The sequence below is a fragment of the Adiantum capillus-veneris genome, chromosome 4, assembly GCF_014529385.1.
Source record: "Adiantum capillus-veneris isolate H3 chromosome 4, ASM1452938v2, whole genome shotgun sequence".
Lineage (NCBI taxonomy): Eukaryota > Viridiplantae > Streptophyta > Polypodiopsida > Polypodiales > Pteridaceae > Adiantum > Adiantum capillus-veneris.
The window spans coordinates 33,203,456-33,230,684 of record NC_140934.1 but is presented as its reverse complement, the minus strand read 5'-3'; the positions used below and the strand labels follow the sequence as shown (position 1 = coordinate 33,230,684).

General features: G+C 47.1%; 1 protein-coding gene across 4 annotated transcripts in view; it reads left to right on the top strand.

The window, feature by feature from the left end:
* Window positions 1-27,229, top strand: part of LOC147458958 (phosphatidate cytidylyltransferase 2-like) — a 101,520-nt gene that overhangs the window by 50,982 nt on the left and 23,309 nt on the right. For all 4 annotated transcript variants that reach the window (XM_086510371.1, XM_086510368.1, XM_086510370.1 and 1 more), the window contains exons 6-8: window positions 18,079-18,235; window positions 18,322-18,369; window positions 18,481-18,555. In XM_086510371.1, the coding sequence (XP_086366497.1) occupies window positions 18,079-18,235; window positions 18,322-18,369; window positions 18,481-18,555 (280 nt within the window). The remainder of the gene's footprint in view (window positions 1-18,078; window positions 18,236-18,321; window positions 18,370-18,480; window positions 18,556-27,229) is intronic.

The window sequence follows — 27,229 nt, the reverse complement described above, 5'->3', positions numbered from 1 at the left end:
TGTGCCTCCGGGTGCCACCCTATGCATATGCATATAGGTTGATCGCTTGCTCTTCCCTACACCAACATCTTGCACATTCTCTCTCTCTCTCTCTCTCTCTCATGGTATCAGAGCTTCAGGCTCTTCATGTTTTGGCGCTTCACCTACAGAGGTTCTCCTCCCAAGAAGAAGATCAAATCAGCGAGCATTTTCTGCAGATCTGTCAGCGTTTTGCAAAAGCCAGGCACGTGATGGACTACGGAGTTTTATGTCGCAGAGGACCCCACCTGCACTTGCGCTTTTGTCTCCACATAAGGTGATCACCAGTTTTGGCTGCCAGCGCTACCTTTTTGGGCACTTTCCTTGCCAAAAAAAACCCTCTGCTCCACCTGCGTTTTTCAGCCAGATTTGCGTTTTTGGGATTCAACAGCGTCTTCAGCAAAGGGGGACAGGGTTAGCATTGGCCCACTGGATCTTGCCTCCTACACAGATCGGCATCCGGTACCTTGCCGGCGAGATTCCTCTGATTCTACTACAGTTTTAGCCATAAACACTTGCTGTGTTTTCTCTGTTTTCAGCCCACTTTGGGTTGCTACATTGATTCCCCACCCTCACAGTACACGGTATCTTCGACTTCGGGTTGATCATACACGGGCGTACGATCCTTGAGAGATCCATTCAGTCCAGCCATCATTTGGCGGTTGCGCACTCCAGAGGCTATGGACACACCTATGCACTCATCGTAGGAGTTCACACGAGATATGGCCATGCTCATGGCATATGGGATTCCGACATTCCCAGCGAAGACACCACCATCTTGGGTGGACAGACACTTACCACTTGACCTCGACAAGTCAAATCACTTGCTTACACTGGAGCATCTACATGGACTTAGGGAGAGGATCTTGGATCTCTTCTTGGACAGGTTCATAGGTTGGATCTACAAATTGGAGTGGGACTTGAGTGATTTTGACTCTCTAGGAGAGTTTACCCGCGAGATGCGGGAGACCAGGCATCATACCGCTACTACATTCGGAGTTACCCGGAGCTTGGCTTGGATGGTAGTGCAGTTGCTCGTCTACACTCCTGATCAGTTGGATTGCTACCTTCTGAGTTGCTTACACTCACCCGCTGTAACGTTACCACAAACTTATCCCCCGACCTGGGTAGGAGGACACTCCCAGCTCATTCACATTGAGAGCCACACCGAGTTGCGGTTTGGTGGCGTTGTTGGCGTGGATTTTGCTTTGGTTGACACCGGAGGATTGGAGGCAAGAGATACAGGCAAGACGACGCAGACATCTTGGTCTGGCCACTTCACTTCTCAGCGTAGACTGCTTAGTCTGGCTTCCCTACTTCTATAGGATGATCACGGTGCAAACAGCTTAATCTGACCACACCTCTTCTCAGAGGCCCTTCACAATGCAGATTGTTGAGTATCTTTTTCCTCATCTTGGATTACCCTACCTGATAGGACACCATCCAATGGTGGTTCTTGTGGTCTCTCGGTGATTGCTGTAGCTTACGGTAGCTTCTACAGTTCAAACTGTTTAGTCTGGCTTTCCTTGTTTTGGAGGACGTTTACTGTGCAGATTGCTACATCTGGCCTTCCTGGAGTTTTACATAGCTTAGCCATCTGGCCACCTTGGGTTGCAGGTTCATGCATTCTCATGACGGTTCCTAGGCTTTCCCATTTTCTTAAGACGGTTTGACTACAGACACCACAAATCCTATTGGGCAGGACACTTGCAGGTCTATTGGCACTTCTTTCACGACAAGGAGTTGTTTTTACACTCAGTTCGGGACCTTCACGCAGTATCTTCACCCTTTATCGGCGGAGTACAATAGTTTGTTATACTGCTCATGACGGCAATTTCCCATGGAGATCTCTCGGAGATTGGGACACCCCAGATTGCTGCTACACTCATAGAGTCTCCTTCAGTGGGCATGGCAACATACATCTTCATCATTTGCCTCACATCTTTGGCTTCATGAGGTTTGTTTAGCATCAGGTGCTGAGAGGGGGTGTTAGACTTACACCACTCTGCTGCTTCACAAGTCTAGGGCATACATGTACGGCTAGTGTGCCTTCGGGTTGGCCACCCTTTCCATATGCATATAGGCTGCATTGTCCAGCCGTCCACTTTTGGGCCGGCCTCCCACCTTGTTCGGGCGCCCTCTACATTCCTTTTTTTTCTTGTTTCGTCGTGGGGGTTTTTTCCTTGCATTGCCCTACCTCCCATTGGGCACCTATAGATGGGGCCACGGGGGGTGCTCACTTATCAGTCTGACATACGGTTGTATTGCAGGGCAGTCATGGGGGACTAATCGCCCCCTCTTCCCTACACCACCATCTTGCGTACTCTCTCTCTCTCTCTCTCTCTCTCTCTCTCTCTCTCTCTCTCACACACACACACACACACACACACACACACACACACACACACACACACACACACACACACACACACAAGGCCCACAGAAGTTGTGGCCGAAAATATGCTAATAAAGATGTATGCTGTCTTTAGTCACACGTTTGGAGAAAGAGGAAGAAGTCGTAATTCAACGTGGTTAGGTGGTTGAATATACAAAAATTCCACGAAGGCCAGACTAAGCAGTCTGCATCTAAAAGATTCTCCAATTAAGGAACTTGAGACTCATCGGTATGTGTTGTAGATGCTACCACATGCTGCAGCAAACATGGATAGACTGCACGGACAACCATTAGATGGTATCGTGTTAGTAGGGGGGCCCCTTCAAGATAGGGAAAGCAAGACTAAAAGTCTGAGCTAGGATCATTTATGAAGAGGTAAAGCTAGACGAAGTAGTATGCACTATGAAGAGCCTCTGAAAAGAGGGGTGGCCAAACCAATCTGTTTGAGCCGTCTTGCCTATATCTCATGAGTTGTGGCTCTAATCATTTGGTGTGAAGCAAAGCATGATCCACACCAATAATGCCACCAAATTGCAGCTTGGTGTGGCTCTCAGTCTGGATATGTTTGAAGAGCACCTCTGCTGAGGTTGGGGGCAAGTTTGCTACGAGGTTGTCGAAGGTGAGTGTTACACAACTATGAGGTAACAACTCCACCGATCGAGAGCCTAGAAGAGCCACTCTGCGGGCGGCTTTGGATACTTGGTCTCCTGCATCTTGTGGGTAACCCCGAAAGGTCCAAAGTACCAAAGTAACACTCTAGTCTGTACATCGAGGCAATGAACTTGTCCAAGAAGAGATTGGAGATCCTAAGTTTATGACAATGCTTCTCTGTAGGCAAGGGATTCGTCTTGCCAAGGTCAAATGGTAAGGCTTAGTCCACCATTGTTCCAAACGGGAGCGCATAGCAATATCATATATACTCGGATAAATAGAATTATCACTTAATGATGAAGCCAATTGATATAGAGAGAAAGAAGATAGACAGAGTATTGAGACCAGAAGATGGGGTCCCCACCCCCCTTGTAAAAGTATCTTTGTTACTGGGGAGAACTCTATACAAGCACGTGAACTGAACATATTACCACGTACGTTGTAGATGAGACTCGATGGTACTTGGAAGTTTGGGCTTCCTATTCTCAGGGCAAGAGCTCTATCCCAAGGAACCTCCATTCCTTACTCAGAATCCACGAGAACCAAGGTTCTTGCCTCTAGAACTCACCTTCCCAACTAGGGGCATGGCATCCCTCCTCCTTTTTTAGATTCTATTGCCATAGTCCTCTTCTCGCAGAGATGTTAGCATCAACTCTGCTTTCTTGGACGTAATTCCTTCCTTGGGAATCTCATCTTCTTGATCCCAATTCGAGAGTCTACCACTCCTAGTTCCATGTATCTACTCCCAAACTCAGGGTACGAAACCCTTGGGCTGATCTGCCTGTAGTGCCTCAGAGCGCTTTTCTCTTGTAGAGGCTCATGCCTTCCTCTTCTCCTACTCTCTCGTGAAGAGGGAGTGCTCCTGCAAACAGACACTCAAAGATCATAACATGAAAAACTTTACCTTTGAAGTCTCAAAACTCAGAATTCTCGAAAAGCAACTTCTCGGAAGAGATATCTAAAACGGGACGGCCACCACGTGCCAACGGAAAAGAATAGATTGAACAACTTCAAGCACTTCAAATAACACTGAACTGAAAGAGACGCACGAGACATGAGACGGGGAGTGGCGGAGTTCCACCCCAAGAGGGCACTGGCGCTAAACCTTGGCGTCCCTTTTGGTATTTCTTTATATTGCTTGAACTCAGTACAACTCCCATGGTTCTCCTCTGCATCTCACATGGGTAGATTGCCAGAGTGAGAGCCGTTGGGTCATATATAAAGGCCCTTGGCCTCTAAAAGTAGTTTACATGAAAAGCTTCAAGTTCTAAAAGCATATGGTCCCAAAAGCTGACGCCCAAAACTGCCAACGCGTTTCATGGAAATCCGTATAGTTGCAACGTCATTAGCGTAAAGTGCAAAAATCCGTACAGAATAAGACTCACATGAAAAGCATTGTGAATCTTCCAAGTATCTGGCAAGTTCAGTTTGGAGGATACATCGTTCATTGTTTCCTTAGGCGTGCTTTCTCAAACCGTAAAGAGCACCGAATCGTCTTTTTTTAATTTTTTTTTTTTGAGCATATATGAAGCCCATCCTATGTAGAGTGCCCTCCAAGAAGTCCCAATCAACTCTGTTGTAGGCCTTCTCAAATCGACAAGGAGTATCACCATATCCTCTCCTCGGAGACACGCAAGGGGAGACGCCTCCCAGAAAGTGAAGATGTTGCCAAAGTTACCCCGAACGGGAACGGGTGCCTCTGGAACGTTTCCGGAATGCCCCCCCCCCCCCCCCCCCCCCCCCCCCCCCTTTTTTTTTTTAAGCGGAACGGGAACGGGGGCCGGAATTGTAAGCTTAAAATATGCTTAAATTAGGTTGGATTTAACCTATATGTTAGTAGAGAGTCATATACACCCATTAGTCCAAGTAGAATCCTATTTAGGCATGCTTTGCAATGATTCTTTAGTCTTAAGGCTTACACGCGATTGTGCACTACACACAACACATGAATTGGGATCATCAAAAGCATCTTGATTCTTCATAGCAAGCAGATCAACTCAAAGTTGAATAGAGTCCCGACTCCACACAAAATCTTGGAGCAAAAAGATGATAGATTATAAAGATGGCTTACAAGGCCAGCCAAGGCGCTACAAAAAGACACGTAGAGGCTAAGAGTGCTAAATAACAACTGTAAGAGTCAATAGGTGACATGTCAAGACTCACTCACTCATATGGTAGTGCAATATAAAAAGGGGGCAAAGCCGGCGGCCACAAAGGAAACAAATATCAAAAACCAATGAGCAATGAGTCATGACTCATGCCTGAAGTTCACATCTAGGTAGGGGCAGAAGAGCATCCCCCCTCCCAATTTGTAGTGGAGTCCTAGACGTCGTGAATATCATCCCAATCCTCCTGCATAGGCTCATCCTCATGCATAGATCCTCCTGCCTTCCAAGCACCTCTATCTCTACCTCCATCTCCCACTGTAGAAAGGGATCTGTCACTTTGGATGCTGACTTGCAAAGCATTCTTAAGTTTGCACTGACAAAAACAAGGTCATTTGCTTTCTCCACTCCAAGTCGGTTCCTCTTTCTAGATGCAATGTGGCTATATACACTCCACAATTGCTCCAAGCAAGAGGAGCTAACCGCTTGGCCGAGAATGCGGACGGCAAGTTGCTGAAGATCGGGACCATCTGAACCATTTTCTTGCCACCACAAGACAGAGGAAATCTTGGTGCGATCAATTTGGGCATCAGCTATCCCAAATGATCCTCGCATATCATTTTAAATGCAAGCTGATCCTTGATTTTGCGCTGCATGTCACGATCAGGGTGAAGCTTCTTCAAGATGGTGTTCCAATGTGTGTTCACTTCCGAATCATATTCCTGCCTTCTGAATCATACTCCTGTCCTGCACCCTGGAACTCTGGGTCCAACACAAAAGCTGTACCATGAAGAGGTGAACTATAGGCATTCCACCTGCTACTGCAAAGGTCTTTGATTTCTTTGAGCCTATCTGGGTCCTTCTCAAGATCTTCAAGCGCCTCGACCATGCGATCCATTGCTTCGTAGACCTTGCCAATGCAAGGTTGCATACCATCCATCACTCTAAGCAAGTGGATCATTGGTTTCACCATTTTGTCAATAGTCTTTAGAGACTCCCAAAACTCAGGATCCTCTACCTTCCCTGTACAAATGATCCCTGCAACTGTACTTGCATGGGATCCCAAGTGGTATGTAGGGTGCGTTGGTGAGATTTGGGAGTGGAGACCGGAGTAGTATTAGGCATTGAAAATGCCGATCGAAATGATGTCACCGCCGTCTCCATCGTTGCCGCATTACTATCACCACCAAACCAATGAAAAAGGTGTAGAAGAGGGAAAAACCAAGTCGTTGGGGTCGATTGCGGGACGCTTTTGCCTTGCCGCATCTTTCTCTTCTTTGTTGGCTTTGATGGTGACATCCTTGGCTTCAAATGCCTTCAACAATTGCTCGTTGACCGCCTTGCATATTGCTACTTGTTGTCCCTCTAGCTCAAGGAGGTGAGCACGGACTTTGGTTGTGCTGGATTGCCGTTCAAAGCCACATAGTTTGCACTTCCATGCACGTGCACCACCGGCCTTACCCAACACTCGGTAATGCACTTCGTCCCACCATGAAGCTTCATCCTTCTTCTTCTTCGCGCCCAAGGACACATGTTCACTTAATGCGGAAGCTTGGGTCATGAGACTCGAGAGAGGGAGGGAGCTCTGAGTGCCTGCGTTCCGAGTGCCTGTTTTGACCGTTCCTGCTCCGTTCCGAGTGCTCGTTCTGGTTATGCTTCTGGGCGGAACACCGTTCCGTTCCCGTACCCGTTTTGGGTGCCTGGGTTGGGTGGGAATGCGTTCCTGGAACGGCAAGGGCCCATTCTGGCCGTTCCCCCTTACTCTGCACTACGCTCCTTGAAAAAACCTGTCTGGGTCCCATGTATAATGCTCTCTAATAGTGGTTGGATCCTCAAGTTCAGAGCCTTTGCTAGAATTTTGTAGGATGAGTTGAGGATGGTAATGGGTCGTCACTGTCGAATCTCATCCAAGGAGCCGCCCTCCTTGGGAATCAGGTAGATCAAGCCCTCACTCATGCTGTCAGGCATCTCGCCAGTGTGCAAAACGTACTGGAATGCGCTGCAAAAATCTGAACCAAGCAAGTCCCAGCACTCCAAGAAAAACTAGGAGTTAAGCTGTCCTCCCTTGGACAATTGCCTCGGGGGAGTGCTTTGTGGGTCTCATGGAGCTCCTCTAGCTGAAGGGGAAGGTCAAGTCTCTATCTCATCTCCTCATTAACAAGGCAAGGCATCTGTGCCCAAACCTGGTCTCTTCATGCATCCTGGCGATCTGACTAAGGCGCAGCTGGCAACAAATCGCGGTAGAAGTCGTAGCAACTGCACGCATATCCTCAGGCGTTGAAGCAACTGATCCGTCAGGTCTCCTTAGTTGACTTAACACTGGTGTGCGCATGGCGTGGCCCCACTGTCTCAAAAAACTCCCCAACAACTCTGTCACCCACCTGGGGTCCACTAAGATGCCTGTCGATGGAAGGCAAACTCATGACTCCGCTCCTCAATGCTAGTCAACTCCTGCCTAGCCTGCTGCATCTGCTCCTCTAACCAAGGACTATCTGGATGCTGCTCCTGCATCCTCTGTAAGGAAACAATTCCGTCGAAGACGCTTCTCCTCCTCTCTTGCTGCAGCCAAGCGAGTTGCAGACTCCTGAAGGAAGAAGCGACTAAGCTATGCCAGTCCAGAGGCCACTCTACCAGCAGGGGTGTCTTGCGTGTCTAGACTCTCTGTCCTAAGTGCCTTCACTCGCTCTCTAAGCTCTCGATCCAGCAAGATCCTCTCGGGGATGTGTAGCATCATGCCCCCTCCTCTGTCTATCTGTCACAATGAGAATCACTAGCGCGTGGTTAGAAAAAGTAGTCCGTGCCAGGATGCAAATAGATCCCCCCATGTCACAAATGTGGTCACTGGCATAGAAGCGATCTATCCGAGATAGATTCACTTCTCCTAGCCTGCGGTCAGAACGAGAGAAAGACAGGCTGTCTGGGGGTCTCACAAAACCTGAGTGCTGCCAAACATCAGAAACCCTCAGTCATACATAGCCGCTCCCAAGTTGCCAACTTAGCCCTATGCATTGTAACATGGCCACCTTCAGTCCTGTCTGAGAGGTCCTCCAACACGTTGAAGTCCCCCCCAACACACCACTGCTCTGCATGTGGTAAAGACTCAATAACATGAGACCAAAACTCTACTCGTGCACTTGCCACATTGGGGGCATATATGTTCAAGAAACCCATGAGGCATCCCTGAACTTGCATAGTAATCCACTGAGCTCTGCCTGCTACAATAATGCCCGTGCCCACAATGGCCTGCTGCCAAGAATCCGCAAGTCATACATACCCCTCCCTGCATACCTTCGGGTCCAAATGCAGCTGATTAAAATGTCTCATAACAACCACGCTAAATCTGACCACAACGTCTAATGCGGCTCTCACACAGGTGATGCTCGTGTAGCATAAGAATATCAATCTCACCTCCCACAAGGCATCGTTGAAGCTCCTGACGCAACCGACCCCTTTGATGCTGAAACTGGGGCCATCCTAATCCCTGTGCATTCCACGAGACGATCCTCATGGGGTCAGTGAGAAAAGACAGATGTTGCCACAGCAATCAACCTCGCTATCTGTGAGGCCCATTTGGATGGGGAGTAATCCGCATTCGAGCGACCTCTAGAAAAGTGTGTTTGAAGTGACTGTCCTACCTAGGCCCAAGCCGAGCGTGCAGCCTGTAGGGCTACATCCTCTGTCCAAAAATCCTCATGTACAAATACATAGCAAGGGGGCTCTGGGTGTCAGCAGACAAATGTACTACATTGTGCATGCAACCCGCACGTCACAATGAACTTGGCGAGAGGCCAAAGTGTGTACTAGATTTGTCACCCCCAAGTCCCGTGTGTGGTGTGAGAATTCTGTGGCTTGGATCTGAAGCCAGTCAAGAACTGTGTGCAGGGTCCACTCCCTAGGATCCTTGCCGCAGAGCAGAAAGGAGAAACCTACCGATGTATTCAGAGCCTCAGTGCCTCGGGCTTCAAGAAAGAGGACGTGGACTCGAAAGCAAGCCTCTTCCAGGTTAGGAGAAGAATCACCTAAGAAGTGCGTGAAGCTGTGATCGAACAAGTCCCAATGCCTGCGAATGTCGAAGCTGGTTAACCCTTGAGGGATTGCTGCAAAGGGAGAGGTCTGAATCGGAAGTGGTGGTCTCAGATGGGGCTGTCCCTCTCGAGCCAAGCGACCCGTAGCGAAAGCACCACCAAGAGAACGTCGCGCTGCAAAAGTGTGTCCAGTCTCCTGCGCCTGAGGAGGAGAGCGGGATGGGTCGAGAGATGAGGCTGAGGGCCCCACCGGGGATAGAGGAGGAGCGAGAGGAGGGGGAGGGGGTGGGGGTGGGAGGGGGAGGCGGAGCGGAGGCGTCTGAGGGTGGAGGGGGAGGCGGTGGAGGCGACGAAGCTTAGGTGGAGGGAGCCACCACAGGGGGGTTCTGCTGAAGGGGGTCAAAACGGTTCCCAGTCGGAACCAAATGTTGCTGAGTTGCAGGTCGGCCGGCCGCTAGGGGGTGCAGTGTGGTGAGGCCGTCCCCGTTGGCGGCGGCCAGGCACCTGGTGCCAAACCATCAGCTGGCTGCTCGTTGGCCTTTGTCGAGGAACCGGTTTGTGTGTCCTGGGTATTTGTTTGCTGGGCCTGTGCAACCTTGGGAGGCTCCGCAGGCGTTGTGGGTCGAGATTTGTTGCGAGGACAGGCCTTCGCTAAGTGGCCCATTTGTCTGCAAATGAAACGTTGGTTCGGGAGACCCGAATACTCCACACTCTACCTAATCCAACCTCCACTCACCCGAGGCAACAATATCACCTTCGAGAGGGAGTCTCTCTCTCGAACAAGAACCGCACAGTAGGCAAACCTACGGCCTTGGCCACAACCGAAGCTGCAGTGCGCGGTGATTCGAGAACCGTCCCAAACATGGAACCAATCCTAGGAAGTTAGGGGAGATACTCTCTCCTCAGACCTGGGAAGCAGACTGAAATAGGCAAGTCAGCCTCCTCCTCAAGCACACGTGTAGTGGAGTCAAAACCATGATGCCATCGTCTGAAGTAAGCTCGAGTTGCTCGGATGCCGAGCGGGCTCATCGATATCACCTTGGCCGTCATCTCTGGAGACTCGAACTCTATCTGGTAATACCATCTCCCGAGGATTTGGGCATCTGTGGTCTTGCCCACATTCGGGAGGAGTCGGACCTGAAGTAAATCCCGAACGTCGCTCCGACTGGGTTGAGTACCAATGATCTTGCAAGCGTTCCACTTCGGCCATCAAGCTCGCTTGCTTTTCTGGCGAAAGAGCAAGTCGAAGGGTCAACTCCGCGGTGTCGGGCGAGGCGGCTTCTGTAGAGTCCCTCTGAGGTAGAGAAGAAGCCACCATTCTGTGTCTGCTGTTGTACAGAGGATGGCGTTGGCGTCGATGCGCTTACAAGGAAGCTGAAATAACAACCTACACGCAAGCGGTGAAGCGTGACATGAAAGAGATGAGGCGCCGCGGAGGGGCGCCAAGGGACGGGAGGACATGGGCACAGGAGGCGGGCTGAGGCGAGCTGCGGCGCTGAGGGGCGACTGCACGCTGGGACGGGCAGCAACAGCGGGCGGGGAGTAGGGGAGCGCGAGGACTCGAGGGGACAATGTTCAACAATGGTAGGAGGCAGCGAGCAACAGCAGCGAGCTCACGCGTATGACTATGGCTTTTCTTAACAAGCACCGAAGCATGTTCCTTCAGCTGCAAGTCGTGTCGATTCTTGTTGGCTGCCTTCTTATGCCGTGCTTGAGACTACTCAAGAGCCTTGTGAACCTTGGCAAAAGCAGTATTTAAATCTCCAGTATACTGATCCGCTTCAAAAATCTTATCCTGGGTCTGGGGAATTCGCTGATCTACCAGTTGATTTCCTTTTTCTTTCTTTCTTTGTGCCCTGGGACGTGTGGGTAACTTCGCTAGCTTCCCTGGTCCATTGTTAGGTCAGTTTCAATCATCGGAACTCTGAGACGCACTATCATCTGATCCCCTTTCTCTGAAATCTTTTGATGAACTTGCATCTGGCTCTTTTAGTTCATCGCTTCGGATGTGCTACCATCTGATTTTTTCCAAAGTCCTGTGATGAGCTGTCATCCGGTTCCCCTGATTAATTCTCTTCAATATGGCGGACTCTTGCCTTGTTGAGGTGGATACTATCCTGTCTGTAAGATAAGTCAATGAGCCGGCATGCATCTCAAATCATTGCTTAGCATGTTCCGTAAGTTTGTGAATGGAGTCAGACCTCTGGTTCAGACAATAGTCTCGAATCTCTTTTGGCACACCACAACAAAACCGCTCAATCTGGTCTCTTTGGTAAATAAGTATCCCAAAACCTCTCGCAGTAGTCATCCAATGTATCTTTCTTTGTCTTTCACAATTATCTCAAATGGCGCCTTCCCCGTCGAAGAATGAGAGTGTGTTGTTGTTGCCCAAACTCCACCAAGGGCAAATACGTTTCTCATTGAGTTTTCAGATCCAAAATATTAGACTTCAACAAATCCAAAACCATTGAATTTGGCTATCTCAAATTGCTCATCTGTCTGAGGGTGGAACGAGGACGAGAACTGCAACCGTGTGCCAATGTTCTCCCAGATTTACCTTCAAAACAAACTAGTAAACCGGGGATCTCTGTCTGAAACAATGGACTCAAGCATGCCATGTAATTGTGAGACAAACAGTTTCGCCAAATAATCAAGCTTAAGTGTCTTCTTTACCGGAATGAAGTTGGCTAGTTTATTGAATCTGTCGATGCCTGTCCAAATGCCATGATGCCCACTTTGAGTCTTGAGGAGATGAAACATAAAATCCATGGCAATGCTTTCTGAGGGATGGGAGCGTACGGGTGAAAGGCTGTAGAAGTCATGTTGCCTTATGCCTGTCAAACTTGACCTTTTGACATACCAAACAACTACGAACAAACTCATCCACATCCTTTTCGAGCCTCAGCCAATAAAAGTAACGCTCAACACCCTTTAAGGTAGTATCTATGTTGCGGTGGCCTGAAAAAGATGGACAATGGCACTCTATCAAAACCTTTCCCTCAAAGGCTGTGTAACACAAAACATCGTTTTCTGCATCAAATAGCCATCCCTATGGAATAGCCTGCACTGTCTCTCCACTCTGTATTTGGTGAAAGATATCTGCAAAAGCAGGATCTGTGGCATACTGATCTACCATATCCTCGAAGCTTCGATGATGTATCGCGGAAATAGCTAGAACCAAGGGCTTTCTAGACAACGCATCTACCACTAAATTCTTTTGTCCTTGAACATGGATGATCTGGAAATGAAACTGTGATAGAATGTTAGCCCACCTCATTTGCTTTTCTGAAAGCTGCTTGTGCGATAAGAAGTAGCGTAAACTCTGATGGTTTGTAAAGATGGTAAAGTCGACTCCGAGTAGAAAATCTCGCCAGTGAGTCAGAGCATAGATAACTGCCAAAAGCTCTCTCTCATAAATCTGTGCAACCCGTTCAGGACGTGAAAACATCCTGCTCTCGTAACTGTGTGTCACGTGCACATCTAACCTTATGTGCATGTGGACAAGCTACTTCAGGTCTAGGGTTCATGTCAGCTTAGGAAGTGTTTTGACACCTTTGTGAGCTGTGCGCAGGCCGTGCATGTCTAGGCACTTAGAGTAGTTGCATATCCTTTTGTTGCACACAGCATGATCATCAGCATGACATTGATTACCCATCATGAGCATTTTACAGTGCGCAAAACCCATTTTCCCTATTTATCCATTTTTCACTTATTATTTAATAAGTGACTTTTGTTGGAAAACTGGGTAGGGCAAATCTGCTAAGTGAGTATATAGGAAAACCTAGCGCTAGCTCTTTCTGGCAAAAGAGGCAGAAGAAATTCCAGCAACTTGCAGTGCACCTTCTCAGCAAGACCGGCAAGAGGTCTAGCGTTTCCAGCCAACAGAGTAGATAGCGTTTTGGCTATAGATCAAGCCTAGCGTTTCTGCTACAGATCAGCTTGGCGTTTTCAGTTTGCAGATTCAGCCTAGCGTTTGCAGATTCCGGCGTCAGATCAGCCTAGCACATCAGCGTTTTCAGTTTTCAGCACTTAGGCACCGCAGATTCAGCCATTAGCCTCGCAGATGTCACCTACCCAGAGTAGATCCTCGCTGTACAGTCAGATCAGTCAGCGTTTTCAGATTCAGCCCGCTGTCCGCAGATTTCAGCATCTGCGTCTTCAGCGCATCGTCGTCGCGTCGTCGCCATCGCCATCCTCGCCGACACAGTGTCACAATTCAGCAAAAAGTCAGCATTTTCAGATTTCAGCCCGTCCTTGTCGTCGTTATCATTGTTGCCGACATCGTCGGCAAGTCCATTGCATCTAGACCATTGTATCAGATTTGTGCAATCAATAGCATAGACCTCTCTCGCCATAGAGAGGGGGGCCCTTGAAGGAGGGTTTGAGAACCGTCTAGTGTCGTATTCTTCTCTCTCTCTCTCTCTCTCTCGGTCTCAGCACCTTCATTCATAGTGTCATTCACTTTGTTTGTGATCATTGCACTCTCCCACTGAAGGAACGGAAGGCTCTCCCTTCCGTAAGTAGAAGGAACTTGAGCACAATTTGGAGCACTCATCTTGAGCAAAGTTCAACATTCACTTCCGTTGCACCTTACACTATGACATGGCCTTCTTGCATCAAGATTGCTCCCAAATACGACCGCATGCGTCATCGTAAACGTCAAAGGGATTTTGCAAGTCTGGTGAAGCTAATACTGGTCTGATTGTCAACTTTTCCTTGAGAGTCTGAAAGGTTGCAATCTCTGACGGTCCCCAAGTAAAAGGAACCCCTTTTTGAATCAACACATGCGAAGGAGAAACTATCTCTGCAAATTTTCGAATGAACCGTCGATAATAGGAGCAGAAACCCAAAAAGCTTCGAACTTCATGAACATTCTTCAAATCATGGCAATTATAAATAGTCTAAACTTTGGCCGGGCCATCTTGAAACCTTCCGTTTAGACAATGTGTCCTAGAAAGTGTATCTCTCGCAAGAAAAAATCGCTCTTTTTTGCATTTACAACCAGTTTATGTTGCTGCAGTGTCTGGAAAACTTGTAACAAATGATGTCTGTGCTCTACCTCACTCTTGGAGAAGACGATGATGTCGTCAAAGAAAGTGCCCACAAATGATCAATACTCTCTGAAAATCCTATCCATCATGCGGTTGAATGTAGCCGGAGCATTCGTAAGGCCAAATGGCATCATCAAATATTCATACAAATCAAAAATCTTCGTGAAAGCTGTCTTGTAGACGTCTCCAGGAGCAATTCGGATTTGATGATAACCACTCTTCAAATCAATTCGGCAAGTAGAACCTTGAAGTCTGTCGAGTATTTCATCGATCCTCGGAAAGGCGGATGTGTTCTGGATAATTATTTCTTCATTTTAGGTCGGTAAGATGGCCGGTTTGGTGGTGTACTATCGGGAATCAAATCAATCGTATGATCTTTCATACGAGAAGGAGGTAACTCTCCTGGTAAGCCTTCAGGGAAAACAGTCAACCCTTGTCGTTCCTTTTCAAGGTCAGACATATTTGACCTTTGATCATCATTTAGCTCTTTTAAGAAAATCGAGTAAACAAAAAAGACTTGATTAATTAATGTGAAAATGGTCGAAGTCGATACTGGTGGGACAGACTCGCCCTTCAATACAATCTCTTTGTCCTTCTCATTCTTCAAGATGGCTTTCCTTGCCCTATAATTGACCACGTCACTGTTCTTGGGGAACTAAGGGATTCCTCGAAGGACGTCACGAAATGGTGTAAAAGTCCTCCTGCCCTAAATACTCCTAACAATGTAAACGTAGTTTGCCAATGACAGGTCTAATGGAAACATTCCGTCCAGGTGCCTCTAGAACAGCCTCGGCCGGTGGCCCCATTTCCTCGGGCGTGAAATTAAGTCAAGCCGCCAATTCGGTTGAAATAAAGTTTGCCTTGGCTTCTCCATTAAAGAAGATAAAGGCTTCTTGGTCTGGCACTTTGGCCCATGCCTTGCAAAGTTCGGTACTTTCGTCCATCCGAGCAGGGTCGGTCCTCACAAAGTCTGGTACCAGTCTTGCTTTCGCTTTTTCTTTTCTTCTGCGCATTTCGGCTGCTCTGGAATTCCCTGGCTTGTCTTCGAGTGGTCCTCTGGCTCTTCTTTTCAAGAATTCTGTCCAACTCTTTCTGCGAGCACTCGCGACCTGAGAGAAGAATCAATGGTCTTTCGTCATCTCGAGTAAATCTTATCAATTGGGTAATACTTCAAGTGTTTCGCAAATCTTGGGTCTCTAGAGTACTTGATCAATTTTTCACACATTTGTCGACCTGCAATTCATGTTTGTACTCCGTTTTGGTAAACGTTTCCGCCAAAAATATCTTCATTCTTTCCTTCAGTTCCCGCGCAGGATATCAACTTTTTTTTGCCTACCCACCGAGAGGTGTTATCTCTGTCAGACTCTCTGCGAGAACCCATGTGTAATCTAGGGTTCTTTATGGCTTATGCCTTGTAAGGTAGAGTGATGACAATGGGAGCATGCCCGATGCACGATGTATGAAGAGTGGGAGTGTCTAATAAGCCCAGGGTCGGGACACGAAGATTCTTTTACATACAGATAAACTGTCGACTGATCTATCATGCTCTTTTCGAGAATCTGTGTGCGCTGCATAAGGGATCGAATCTTCCGTAGAAGAAGAATCTTTTTGAGCTCTGATACCGTTGTAAGAGGCTTGGACACTCCAAGCGAGAAATCAATAGCAACACATGAACAGAAACGTCAAAATCATTGAACTTTAGTAGATAGATATATATATATATATATATATATATATATATATATATATATATATATATATATATATATAGATAGATAGATAGATAGATAGATAGATAGATAGATAGTGGAGACACGGTTTGGCGGAGTTTTGTGCCTAGAGGTATTGACCGCAAAGTTTGGCGCCCCTTTCGGTATTTCTTTTATCATTAATCATTGCAAAGTACAACTCCCGAGGGACCTTTGCTCTCAGACTTAGCGTCTAGATGCTCTGCAGAGTGAGGCCTCAGAGGCTCTTATAGACTTACAAGGGATGCTCAAAAGCAGAGCCCCAAAAGCATTTAGTTCAAAAGCACTAAACCCAAAAGCATCTGTTCTCAAAAGCTAGTGCTGGGGACTCCCAAAAGCACCCAATGTAATTTCCAAAAATCCGTACAGCTTGCTTCTTTATGTCCCTTGGGCCCCATTGGACGGGACCCCATAGTTGGAATACCTTATAAAATTATTTTATATGTCAAGGATTATCTGGGTGGTCATGCCATGTCATCACTTTGTGACACCCGTCACCCATCCTGTGACGCATCAGGAATGCCCATCACCTAGTCTTTTCTCACCAAACTTACGGTACAATCTCCTTCGCGATCCTTTATTTTACCCATTCTATGACGCATCAGAGATGTCCATTCCGAATGGTCGAATACTTCTTCTTGATGCTGCTTGCCACCCATCTGATGTGACGCATCGGGAGTATCCGTTCTTGGTGGTCCCACAGATATTTCCGTTCACAGTGCTCCTGTCATTACTCTGTATGAAATATTTGTACTCGGATGTCTCAAGCAAGAAAAACCCTCTGAATGAACTACTTTGGTCATGAAGGCATTTGATCTTGTGGACCTCTAGGCGCCTGCTTTTGGCTTGCAAAGCTTTTTGAGTAACTTGTTTTAGCATTGTTTCTTTTGGGGCACATGTGTTTTAATACGAGTGCGTGGTAAATTGCGGGTTGATGATGTGGCAGCATGGGCCAGCTTTTCTACCGTAGTTATGAAGGTAGTTGACTTTATGGACTTTTGGGTGCCTGTTCTTAGCATTGCTGCTTTTGGGGGACCTGTTTTTAGCATTATTGCTTTTGAGCCACATGCCTTTAAATATGAGCCTAGGGGGTGACTTCTGGGAGATTAATGCATGGTTGCGGAGTGTGCGAGTGATTCCCTAGTAGTTGTACTCTGTGACTTTATCAATATAAAAGAAGTACTGCTACTTGTAAGGGGTGCGGGCCAATGCATTTGGGAGTGGAACTCCGCCACACATACTCTCTCTCTCTCTCTCTCTCTCTCTCTCTCAAGTTCAAGTGTTAACAATTATTCGAGTTAAGTTATGTGTTTGCTGTGGATTCACTGCCTCGCTAGTTGCTTGCCGGTTATGGTGGTATCAAAGTTTCAATCGATTTCTCTTTTACGGAGGATTAGATTCGACTTGTTGCAGCACATGCCATGGCTTTTGAGTCTTGACAGTGAATCTAATAGAGAACATGAGCCGGAGACCGAATTTGAAGAGAAAGAAGTAGAAGCAGAGTCAATAGAATGGTGAAAAACGTCTCTCGCAAAGGAGGGTCCTCCATTTCATGTTGTTCCCCAGGGAAAACTCTTGAAGTGAGTGGGGTCTCGAACCGCACCAGAGAGTGCTCCAAACACTGGTTGTGCTAGCTCAAAAGGATCCTCAGGCTGAACTCCCAGGGTCCAAAGCCACCTCCGGTTGAACTGGAGCGGCCTCTAGCTCTTGAGCAGTTTCCCTCTCATCAGGAGGTCTATCAAAGGCATGCTCCCCACCATTTGTAACCGATGTCTCCACTCTCTTGTAAACCCAAAATGGTTGCATGTGACCTTTGTCTACTAGATAGCCTTTGTCTCCAAGTCTGATGACGACTAATACTTGGCTGCTGCTGCTACTGCTACTAGCTTTGAATCCTACCGCCTCCCTAAGCTGAATTCTCCTAGGCCTGACAAGGTTGTGAGGATGTAGTCCTATTAGCAAATCGTCCTTGTGGCTGTTCCTAGTGAAAATCTTTCACAAGGTGTCCCATCATATGGCATCTCAAGCATTGGTTTTAAATTGCCATCGCGAGTCTTCATTTTGTTTGGTCATTTTTCATCGCAGGTTCTTATTGCCAGCATCACTGATCGTAATCAATGATATTGCTGCATATATATGCGGGTTTTTCATTGGTCGTACTCCCCTCATCAAGTTGTCACCAAAGAAAACATGGGAAGGCTTTGTTGGCGCATCTATTGTAACAGTTATATCTGCATCGCTGGTTCGTTTCATGATTTAAACCATCTGATGACTTCATCAATTCTCTTGGCTTCATAGTATCTTGAACAATTTGTTGGCATGTTGCAGCTAGCGAATTTGATGGGAAGATCTTTGTGGTTGACATGTCCTCGGAAGGTGAAAAGCGAGACTCATGTTCAGGAAAAATGTTGAATAGTTGTGTGCAGATTTTATTTCAGCTTACTGTGTGTGCTTTCTGTAAGGGATCTGAACAGCTATTTGTTGCAGGATTTATCAACGGGTCCTTTACATTGTGATCCTGGTCCTCTGTTCAAATCAAGACAATACGAACTACCTCTGTGGGTAAGCTCCGTGTTACCCATGTGCATAGGGATGGGGATATGTGGATTTTGCTAAGAGGGGTGTGTGTAGACGATCGTGTAAGCTAGTGAAGAAGATGTGTGATGCTATCTGTAATGTTATGGCCGTCAGCACTTATTGGAGCATCTATTTTACAGACAGCTGCTTTGAACTAGTGATTCATTAATTCACAAGCATCACCGGACATGATTGCATACATGATCTACATGACACATTGTAGTTTTGTCTAGTGCTTACAATGTTAGAATACAGGGAGTTAGGTTTTACATGTCTATTTTAGAGTTGCATTTTGATGGTGAGGAGAAAAATTTTCAGTTTATGGCTAACAATAATGGGGCTGCATGTTGTTAAAAGTATTTTGGGCTCCCTGTTTGCTGTAAGTCATTTTTCAGCTTATGTTAGTATTCTTGGACAGAAGAGGGAGTGGGTCAAACGTCCAGGAGGCTTAGAGAGAAGTTGGAATGAGCCAGAGAAAGGAATAATAATAGCCCCCTTGTCTCACTTTGTTGACTACATCCTACTGCTGGTCACTATCGTCTCCCTCCCTCAGTGCCTAGTTCCTCAACGCTCTCTGCTTTTGCCTGCATGTTTTGTGCCCCCTTTTCCCTTGCAGTATGGCTCGATTTACCAGTCCCTTGTTTCCTTTGCTTGTGCTCTCTCTTGGGAGAATCTTCTACCTACTTTGCTACAGATTTCAACTCTTGAGCATCTTCAGGATTGAGATTCTCCTTACTCTGTTGTGTGTGACATTGCTTTAGGACCTCGTGGTGCTGCAGCTACTACTTAGCAAGGACAGTCCAGCACTGCTACTCAGTCTGCAGCATCTTATCGTGGTTCACCTGAGAGGTGATATGAATTTGGAAACGATGAGATTTAGTAGGCTAAGGCATCCACTAGAGATCAGCATGATCTCGATGTGATTGCTAAATGAGTCATGATGATCACGATTCTATCTAAGAACTCGACCGGGATAATGATGTGAATGTGATTGTGATTGTTCAAACTAGACTAGTATCTTTGTGCTAGTGCATGGCATGTTGCCATGTAGGCATAGAGTCAATGTGTATTGAGCTGCTGTATTGTCCTCTATTTGTTTTGCATGCGCAATCGAGGGCGATTACTCTTCTTTTAAGGGTGCGTGTGTCTCAAAATGATGATGCGGCAACTGGTTTTGAGAGAGAGAGAGAGAGAGAAATGAAATGAAATGTTATATTAACGTCTTCAAAAGGCCAAAGTGACCTATGAGACCAGAAAGTTACAATGCGGTGTATCTGATACAAAGTCAGATTAAATTAAGCTAGGATAACAAGATATAAATATTGCGGAATCCTAAACTAAGCTGATAGGTGTGAAAGGTGAAAGGCGTGAAATGTGTGAACTAAGCAGTACAATGTGTAGACAATATGGCAGGGAAGTAGAGATCCATCTTCATAGAGATCCATCTTCATCTGCACTCTGGACGACGAGAAAGTATGGCTCGAATCCTTTGCTGTAGCCTCCTTCGAAACTGTGTAGCTCCTCTTCTCCACCGGGGTCGTCTAGATCTCCCTAGCTCCAATGCTCGGTCTATGAGAATGCCAGTAGTGCGGGCAGACCTCTCCACTGTTGGCTGCTCCTCTGTCTGTTCTTTTGGGTGTACAATATCTAGTGTAAAGAAATCTGTGATCTGTCTCTTGGGTTGTCTCTCTTCAGCTCTCCTCAGTAAAGTTCCTCTATGCCTGTGTAACTCAATTAGATATAGCCCAAGACATGTCTGATCCTCATAACTCATGACCCTAGATAGAGGCCCAAAACCTTCTTTGAATAGACAATAAAAACGGCCTCGTATCTCATAGTACACTGTGCAATGACATATGTAATGTACCTCTGTCTCTGGCTCTAGATGGCATAAGCGGCATATCCTGCTATCTGCTGGTGTCCCTCTGAATCTGCCAGTCTCAATCTCGAGCTAATGTGAGGAAGTGCGTATCTGGCCAATGGCACAACGCAAACCATGAGAATCACAAATCACAAATCACAAATCACAAATCCATCCTCCGTGAGGTGGAGAAGATGCTCTCTATAGAAAGCCATCTTTGTGCCCAACTCCTGTATCGGCTCTATCCATGTCCTCCTTGTGTCCAGCTGGATCAGATCCTGACGAATGAGTCTATTAATCTCTACCCGTGTCAAAGACCTCAAGGGTGCCTGTAGAGAGTATTGAAAAGGAGGCAACCTGTCCATGGTGAAACCATGTGTCTGAAACCATGATGCCATCTGTGCATACCAGCATGATGTATCCCCATTAAGAGCTAATTGTCTGCAGGACTCTAGAGCCACCCTAGCATATCTGTCTCTAGGAGTATCCCACAAACTATGTACAAAGGAGACTGATCTGGTAAGCGCCTCAATCTCCATAGGGGGGGCAGCTAATTCCGCTCGAATGATATCATGCGGTACGGAAGCCTTGGCTCTAATCAGCCGAGAGATCATAGATACAAGGGGCTTCTCCATACACCTCCAACCATCCTGGCCTACAGAAGGTCCCCAAACCTGCACCCCATATAACATAGTAGAGGCAACCAAAGTATCAAAGAGCCATAACTTTGTCGTAGGTTCTTGGAACTGAACTTGAGAACACATCCTCTCCATTCCTCCCAGAGCCGCACCAGCTCTAGTTAGTCTAGTCTCTGCTGCTCTTCTCAAAGAAAATCTCGGCCCAGTAAAGACTACCCCGAGGTAAGTGTATGCATTTGTATACTCCACAATATCCGGACCATATTTGAAAGTAGGTACTGATCTCTTGACCCATTGCGGTGTGGTGTTAAACACCATAACCTTGGTTTTACTTAGGTTTACACACAATCCACTATCCTCTCCAAAACTGCGTAGTGCATCCAAATGTCGTTGCATACCTTCTGGTGAGTCAGATATCAACACAATATCATCAGCATATAGCAACAATGGGATACACGTCCTTGCCAGCTGGGCACCCCTATCACCGTCTTTGTCAATGTAATCAGACACCTCATCAACATACATACCAAATAGAGTGGGAGACAATGGGCAGCCCTGTTTCACTCCAATAGTAGAGTGAACTAAATCAGATACCCCTTCCGGAGTGCGTACATGTCCCATCACTGATCTATGCAAAGCCATAATCCCCCAAATCACCTCTATGGGCACCCCCATCTCCTGTAGTTTGCGCATCAATCGAGCTCTTGGTACCATGTCAAATGCTTTGCGAAAATCCACAAAGCTACAATAGATCCGTCTCCCATGTGCTCTGCCCTCCTCAATGATGGCCCTGAGTGTGAGAATATGATCAAGAGTGGAGAAACCCCTCATGAAGCCGGCCTGACCCTTTGCTCGTACACCCTCGTCCTCTGCCCAATTACTCAAGTGTTGCTCCAGAATAGATGCGTACAACCGTGCCAATGTGTGTCCAACCATAATAGTGCGGTAGTTCACAGGCTCTCTAGGGTCACCAGCCTTGAAGATGGGCACAATATTAGACAACCTCCAAGTCTCAGGTAATCCCTCACACATGGCACGATTGAACAACACTGCGAGAACCTCCATCAGCATATCCCTGGCATGTATAAAGTGCTCCGCTACTAGACCGTCATGATCATATGCCTTCCCGGTCTTCATCCTGTCGATGGCCCTTTGTACCATCTCAGGTGTAAAGAAAGTGCTCGTAGCTGGGCAAGGCTTGGTAGGGTTTGTAAGGGGTTTCCGTCCAGGAACCGTATATATTGATGTCGCATATTGGCCCCACACATGAGGTGAAGTAATCACTGGGGGAGGGGAGTGCTCATGGAAGAGTCGCCATGTCTCTCCTGAGTCCCTACTCAAGAACATTTGATATAAGTCTCGCTCCATCTGAGCTAGGTAAGCTCGCTTCTTCCGCTGCACATTGCGTCGGAAAGCAATCCGAGACTGTCTGAAAGTGATGACTCCTAAAAGAAGATCTCTCTGAAGCTGGGCTCTCATCTCTCTGTATTCCTCATCATACCAACTATTCTGGGGCATGCTCCTAGAATGTCGTCTCTTGCCCTGCTGAGTGTGTGGGTATGCCATTGATGCAGCCCCATGCTGTGTCTTAGTCAGTAGAGTGGTGCACTCCTCCACTGAGAGGCCTGTACCATTTGTGCCAGCTGTGCCTTCCAATAGACGGTCCCAGATCTCCTCTGTATAAACGAAATCAGTCTCTGGTGTAAATGTATAGCGGGTGTGTGACTTGCCTCCTGATGTTTGGGTTGTACTATACTGAAATTTAACGGATAGTGTCAAGAGAGCATAATCTACTGCTATGCCCATTGGCCTGGCTCCCACTGTAAAATCCTGAATGCAAGGGACAAAGCTCGGTTGTGTCATAACATAATCCACTGTACTGGCCCCATGTCTGTGTGGAAAGCATGTGAAACCGACTGCTCTAGGAAATTGCTGTAAGTCATTAAGTATAGCTAATCCATGTGTAGTCGTCATTTCCATGAGGTAGCTCCCATACTCCGTTTGCTCTCTGTCATCTGAGCATCTGTCAAGTCCCAACTCACCCACATCCAGCTCTCTAAGCATCTCATCTGAAGTGTCGTAGAAGACTGTCTGCGAGTTTCGCGTTCAGGCATTTTGAAGTCCCCTAGGAGAATGATATCACCATCGCTAGAAAACTCCCATATGTCATCATCTAGTATAGAGAAAGGCGACTGCCCTCTGGTTGCAGCATACACTGATGTACTGGGAGGAAAGTAACATATGGCAATATATAGGAATCGACCTGTGTCAGCTCTCAGTCTCACCCACATATATCTAGTTTGATCATCTCTTCGTATAATATGCAGTAATGGTTGTAGTTCCTCTCTGAATAGTAGTGCTACTCCCCTTGAACCTCTACTCCCATGCTCAGACCTCGCATTTGTCCTGTGAGCTATCTCCCATCTGTATCCCACCACATGTGGCATCACCTGTCCAGGGGCTTGATGAGTCTCTGAGAAGAATACAATATCCTTGTCTTTGAAACTGTCGTCGAATGCACCCACGTCCAACCTCATAGACCCATTACAATTCCATGTAGCCATCTTCAGTGTGGTCCCATAGGTCTCGCACCGTCATGTAGTGCGCCGCTCTAAAATCACCACCCGTCCATCTCTGTAGAAGGCTATCTTTCTCTTCTCCCTTGCCGTTGTAATCTCTGGCATTACCTCTCTCATATGTGCGAGCTGTGAGAGAGTCAGGTCATCACCGACGAAAAAGTATGGCTCGAATCCTTTGTTGTAGCCTCCTGCGAAACTGTGTAGCTCCTCTTCTCCATCGGGGTCGTCTAGATCTCCCTAGCTCCAATGCTTGGTCTATGAGAATGCCAGTATTGCGGGCAGACCTCTCCACTGTTGGCTGCTCTTCTGTCTGTTCTTCTGGGTGTACAATATCTAGTGTAAAGAAATCTGTGATCTATCTCTGGGGTTGTCTCTCTTCAGCTCTCCTCAATAAAGTTTCTCTATGGCTCTGTAACTCAAGTAGATATAGCCCAAGACATCTCTGATCCACTCATGACCCTAGATAGAGGCCCAAAACCTTCTCTGAATAGACAATGAAAACGGCCTCATATCTCATAGTACACTGTGCAATGACACATGTAATGTACCTCTGTCTCTGGCTCTAGATGGCATAAGCGGCATATGCTGCTATCTCCTGGTGTCCCTCTGAATCTGCGAGTCTTAATCTCGAGCTGATGTGAGGACGTGCGTATCTGGCCAATGGCACAACGCAAACCATGAGATAGATGCGTGTCCATATAGCTAGGTCGAATCACAAACCCATCCCCCATGAGGTGGACAAGATGCTCTCTATAGAAATCCATCTTTGTGCCCAACTCGTGTATCGGCTCTATCCATGTCCTCCTCGTGTCCAACTGGATTAGATCCTGACGAATGAGTCTATTAATCTCTACCCGCGTGAGAGACCTCAAGGGTGCCTGTAGATAGTATTGAAAAGGAGGCAACCTATCCATGGTGAAACCATGTGTTTGAAACCATGATGCCATCTGTGCATACCAGCATGATGTATCCCCATTAAGAGCTAATTATTTGGAGGACTCTAGAGCCACCCTGGCATATCTGTCTCTGGTAGTATCCGACAGACTGTGTACAAAGGAGACTGATCTGGTAAGCACCTCAATCTCCATAGGGGGGGCAGCTAATTCCGCTCGAATGATATCATGCGGTACGGAAGCCTTGGCTCTAATCAGCTGAGAGATCATAGATACCAGGGGCTTCTCCATACGCCTCCAACCATCCTGGCCTACAGAAGGTCCCCAAACCTGCACCCCATATAACATAGTAGAGGCAACCAAAGTATCAAAGAGCCATAACTTTGTCCTAGGTTCCTGGAACTGAACCTGCGAACACATCCTCTCCATTCCTCCCAGAGCCACACTAGAGCTAGTGCGGCTCTAGCTCTAGCCGCACTAGCTCTAGTCTAGTCTCTGCTGCTCTTCTCAAAGAAAATCTCGGCCTAGTAAAGACTACCCCGAGGTAAGTGTATGCATTTGTATACTCCACAATATCCGGACCATATTTGAAAGTAGGTATTGATCTCCTGACCCATTGCGGTGTGGTGTTAAACACCATAACCTTAGTTTTACCTAGGTTTACACACAATCCACTATCCTCTACAAAACTGCGTAGTGCATCCAAATGTCGTTGCATACCTTCTGGTGAGTCAGATATCAACGCAATATCATCAGCATATAGCAACAATGGGATCCACGTCCCTGCCAGCTCGGCACCCCTATCACCCTCTCTATCAATGTAATCAGATACCTCATCAACATACATACCAAATAGAGTAGGAGACAATGGGCAGCCCTGTTTCACTCCAATAGTAGAGTGAACTAAATCAGATACCCCTTCCGGAGTGCGTACATGTCCCATCACTGATCTATGCAAAGCCATAATCCCCCAAATCACCTCTATGGGCACCCCCATCTCCTGTAGTTTGCGCATCAATCGAGCTCTTGGTACCATGTCAAATGCTTTGCGAAAATCCACAAAGCTACAATAGATCCGTCTCCCATGTGCTCTGCCCTCCTCAATGATGGCCCTGAGTGTGAGAATATGATCAAGAGTGGAGAAACCCCTCATGAAGCCGGCCTGACCCTTTGCTCGTACACCCTCGTCCTCTGCCCAATTACTGAAGTGTTGCTCCAGAATAGATGCGTACAACCGTGCCAATGTGTGTCCAACCATAATAGTGCGGTAGTTCACAGGCTCTCTAGGGTCACCAGCCTTGAAGATGGGCACAATATTAGACAACCTCCAAGTCTCAGGTAATCCCTCACACATGGCACGATTGAACAACACTGCGAGAACCTCCATCAGCATATCCCTGGCATGTATAAAGTGCTCCGCTACTAGACCATCATGATCATATGCCTTCCCGGTCTTCATCCTGTCGATGGCCCTTTGTACCATCTCATGTGTAAAGAAAGTGCTCGTAGCTGGGCAAGGCTTGGTAGGGTTTGTAAGGGGTTCCTATCCAGGAACCGTATATATTGATATCGCATATTGGCCCCACACATCAGGTGAAGTAATCACTGGGGGAGGGGAGTGCTCATGGAAGAGTCGCCATGTCTCTCCTGAGTCCCTACTCAAGAACATTTGATATAAGTCTCACTCCATCTGAGCTAGGTAAGCTCGCTTCTTCCGCCGCACAAGGCGTCGGAAAGCAATCCGAGACTGTCTGAAAGTGATGACTCCTAAAAGAAGATCTCTCTGAAGCTGGGCTCTCATCTCTCTGCATTCCTCATCATACCAACTATTCTGGGGCATGCTCCTAGAATGTCGTCTCTTGCTCGGCTGAGTGTGTGGGTATGCCATTGATGCAACCCCATGCTGTGTCTTAGTCAGTAGAGTGGTGCACTCCTCCACTGAGAGGCCTGTACCATTTGTGCCAGCTGTGCCTTCCAATAGACGGTCCCAGATCTCCTCTGTATAAACGAAATCAGTCTCTGGTGTAAATGTATAGCGGGTGTGTGACCTGCCTCCTGATGTTTGGGTTGTACTATACTGAAATTTAACGGATAGTGTCAAGAGAGCATAATCTACTGCTATGCCCATTGGCCTGGCTCCCACTGTAAAATCCTGAATGCAAGGGACAAAGCTCGGTTGTGTCATAACATAATCCACTGTACTGGCCCCATGTCTGTGTGGAAAGCATGTGAAACCGACTGCTCTAGGAAATTGCTGTAAGTCATTAAGTATAGCTAATCCATGTGTAGTCGTCATTTCCATGAGGTATCTCCCATACTCCGTTTGCTCTCTGTCATCTGAGCATCTGTCAAGTCCCAACTCACCCACATCCAGCTCTCTAAGCATCTCATCTGAAGTGTCGTAGAAGACTGTCTGCGAGTTTCGCGTTCGGGCATTTTGAAGTCCCCTAGGAGAATGATATCACCATCGCTAGAAAACTCCCATATGTCATCATCTAGTATAGAGAAAGGCGAGTGCCCTCTGAATGCAGCATACACTGATGTACTGGGAGGAAAGTAACATATGGCAATATATAGGAATCGACCTATGTCAGCTCTCAGTCTCACCCACATATATCTAGCATGATCATCTCTTCGTAGAATATGCAGTAATGGTTGTAGTTCCTCTGTGAAGAGCACTGCTACTCC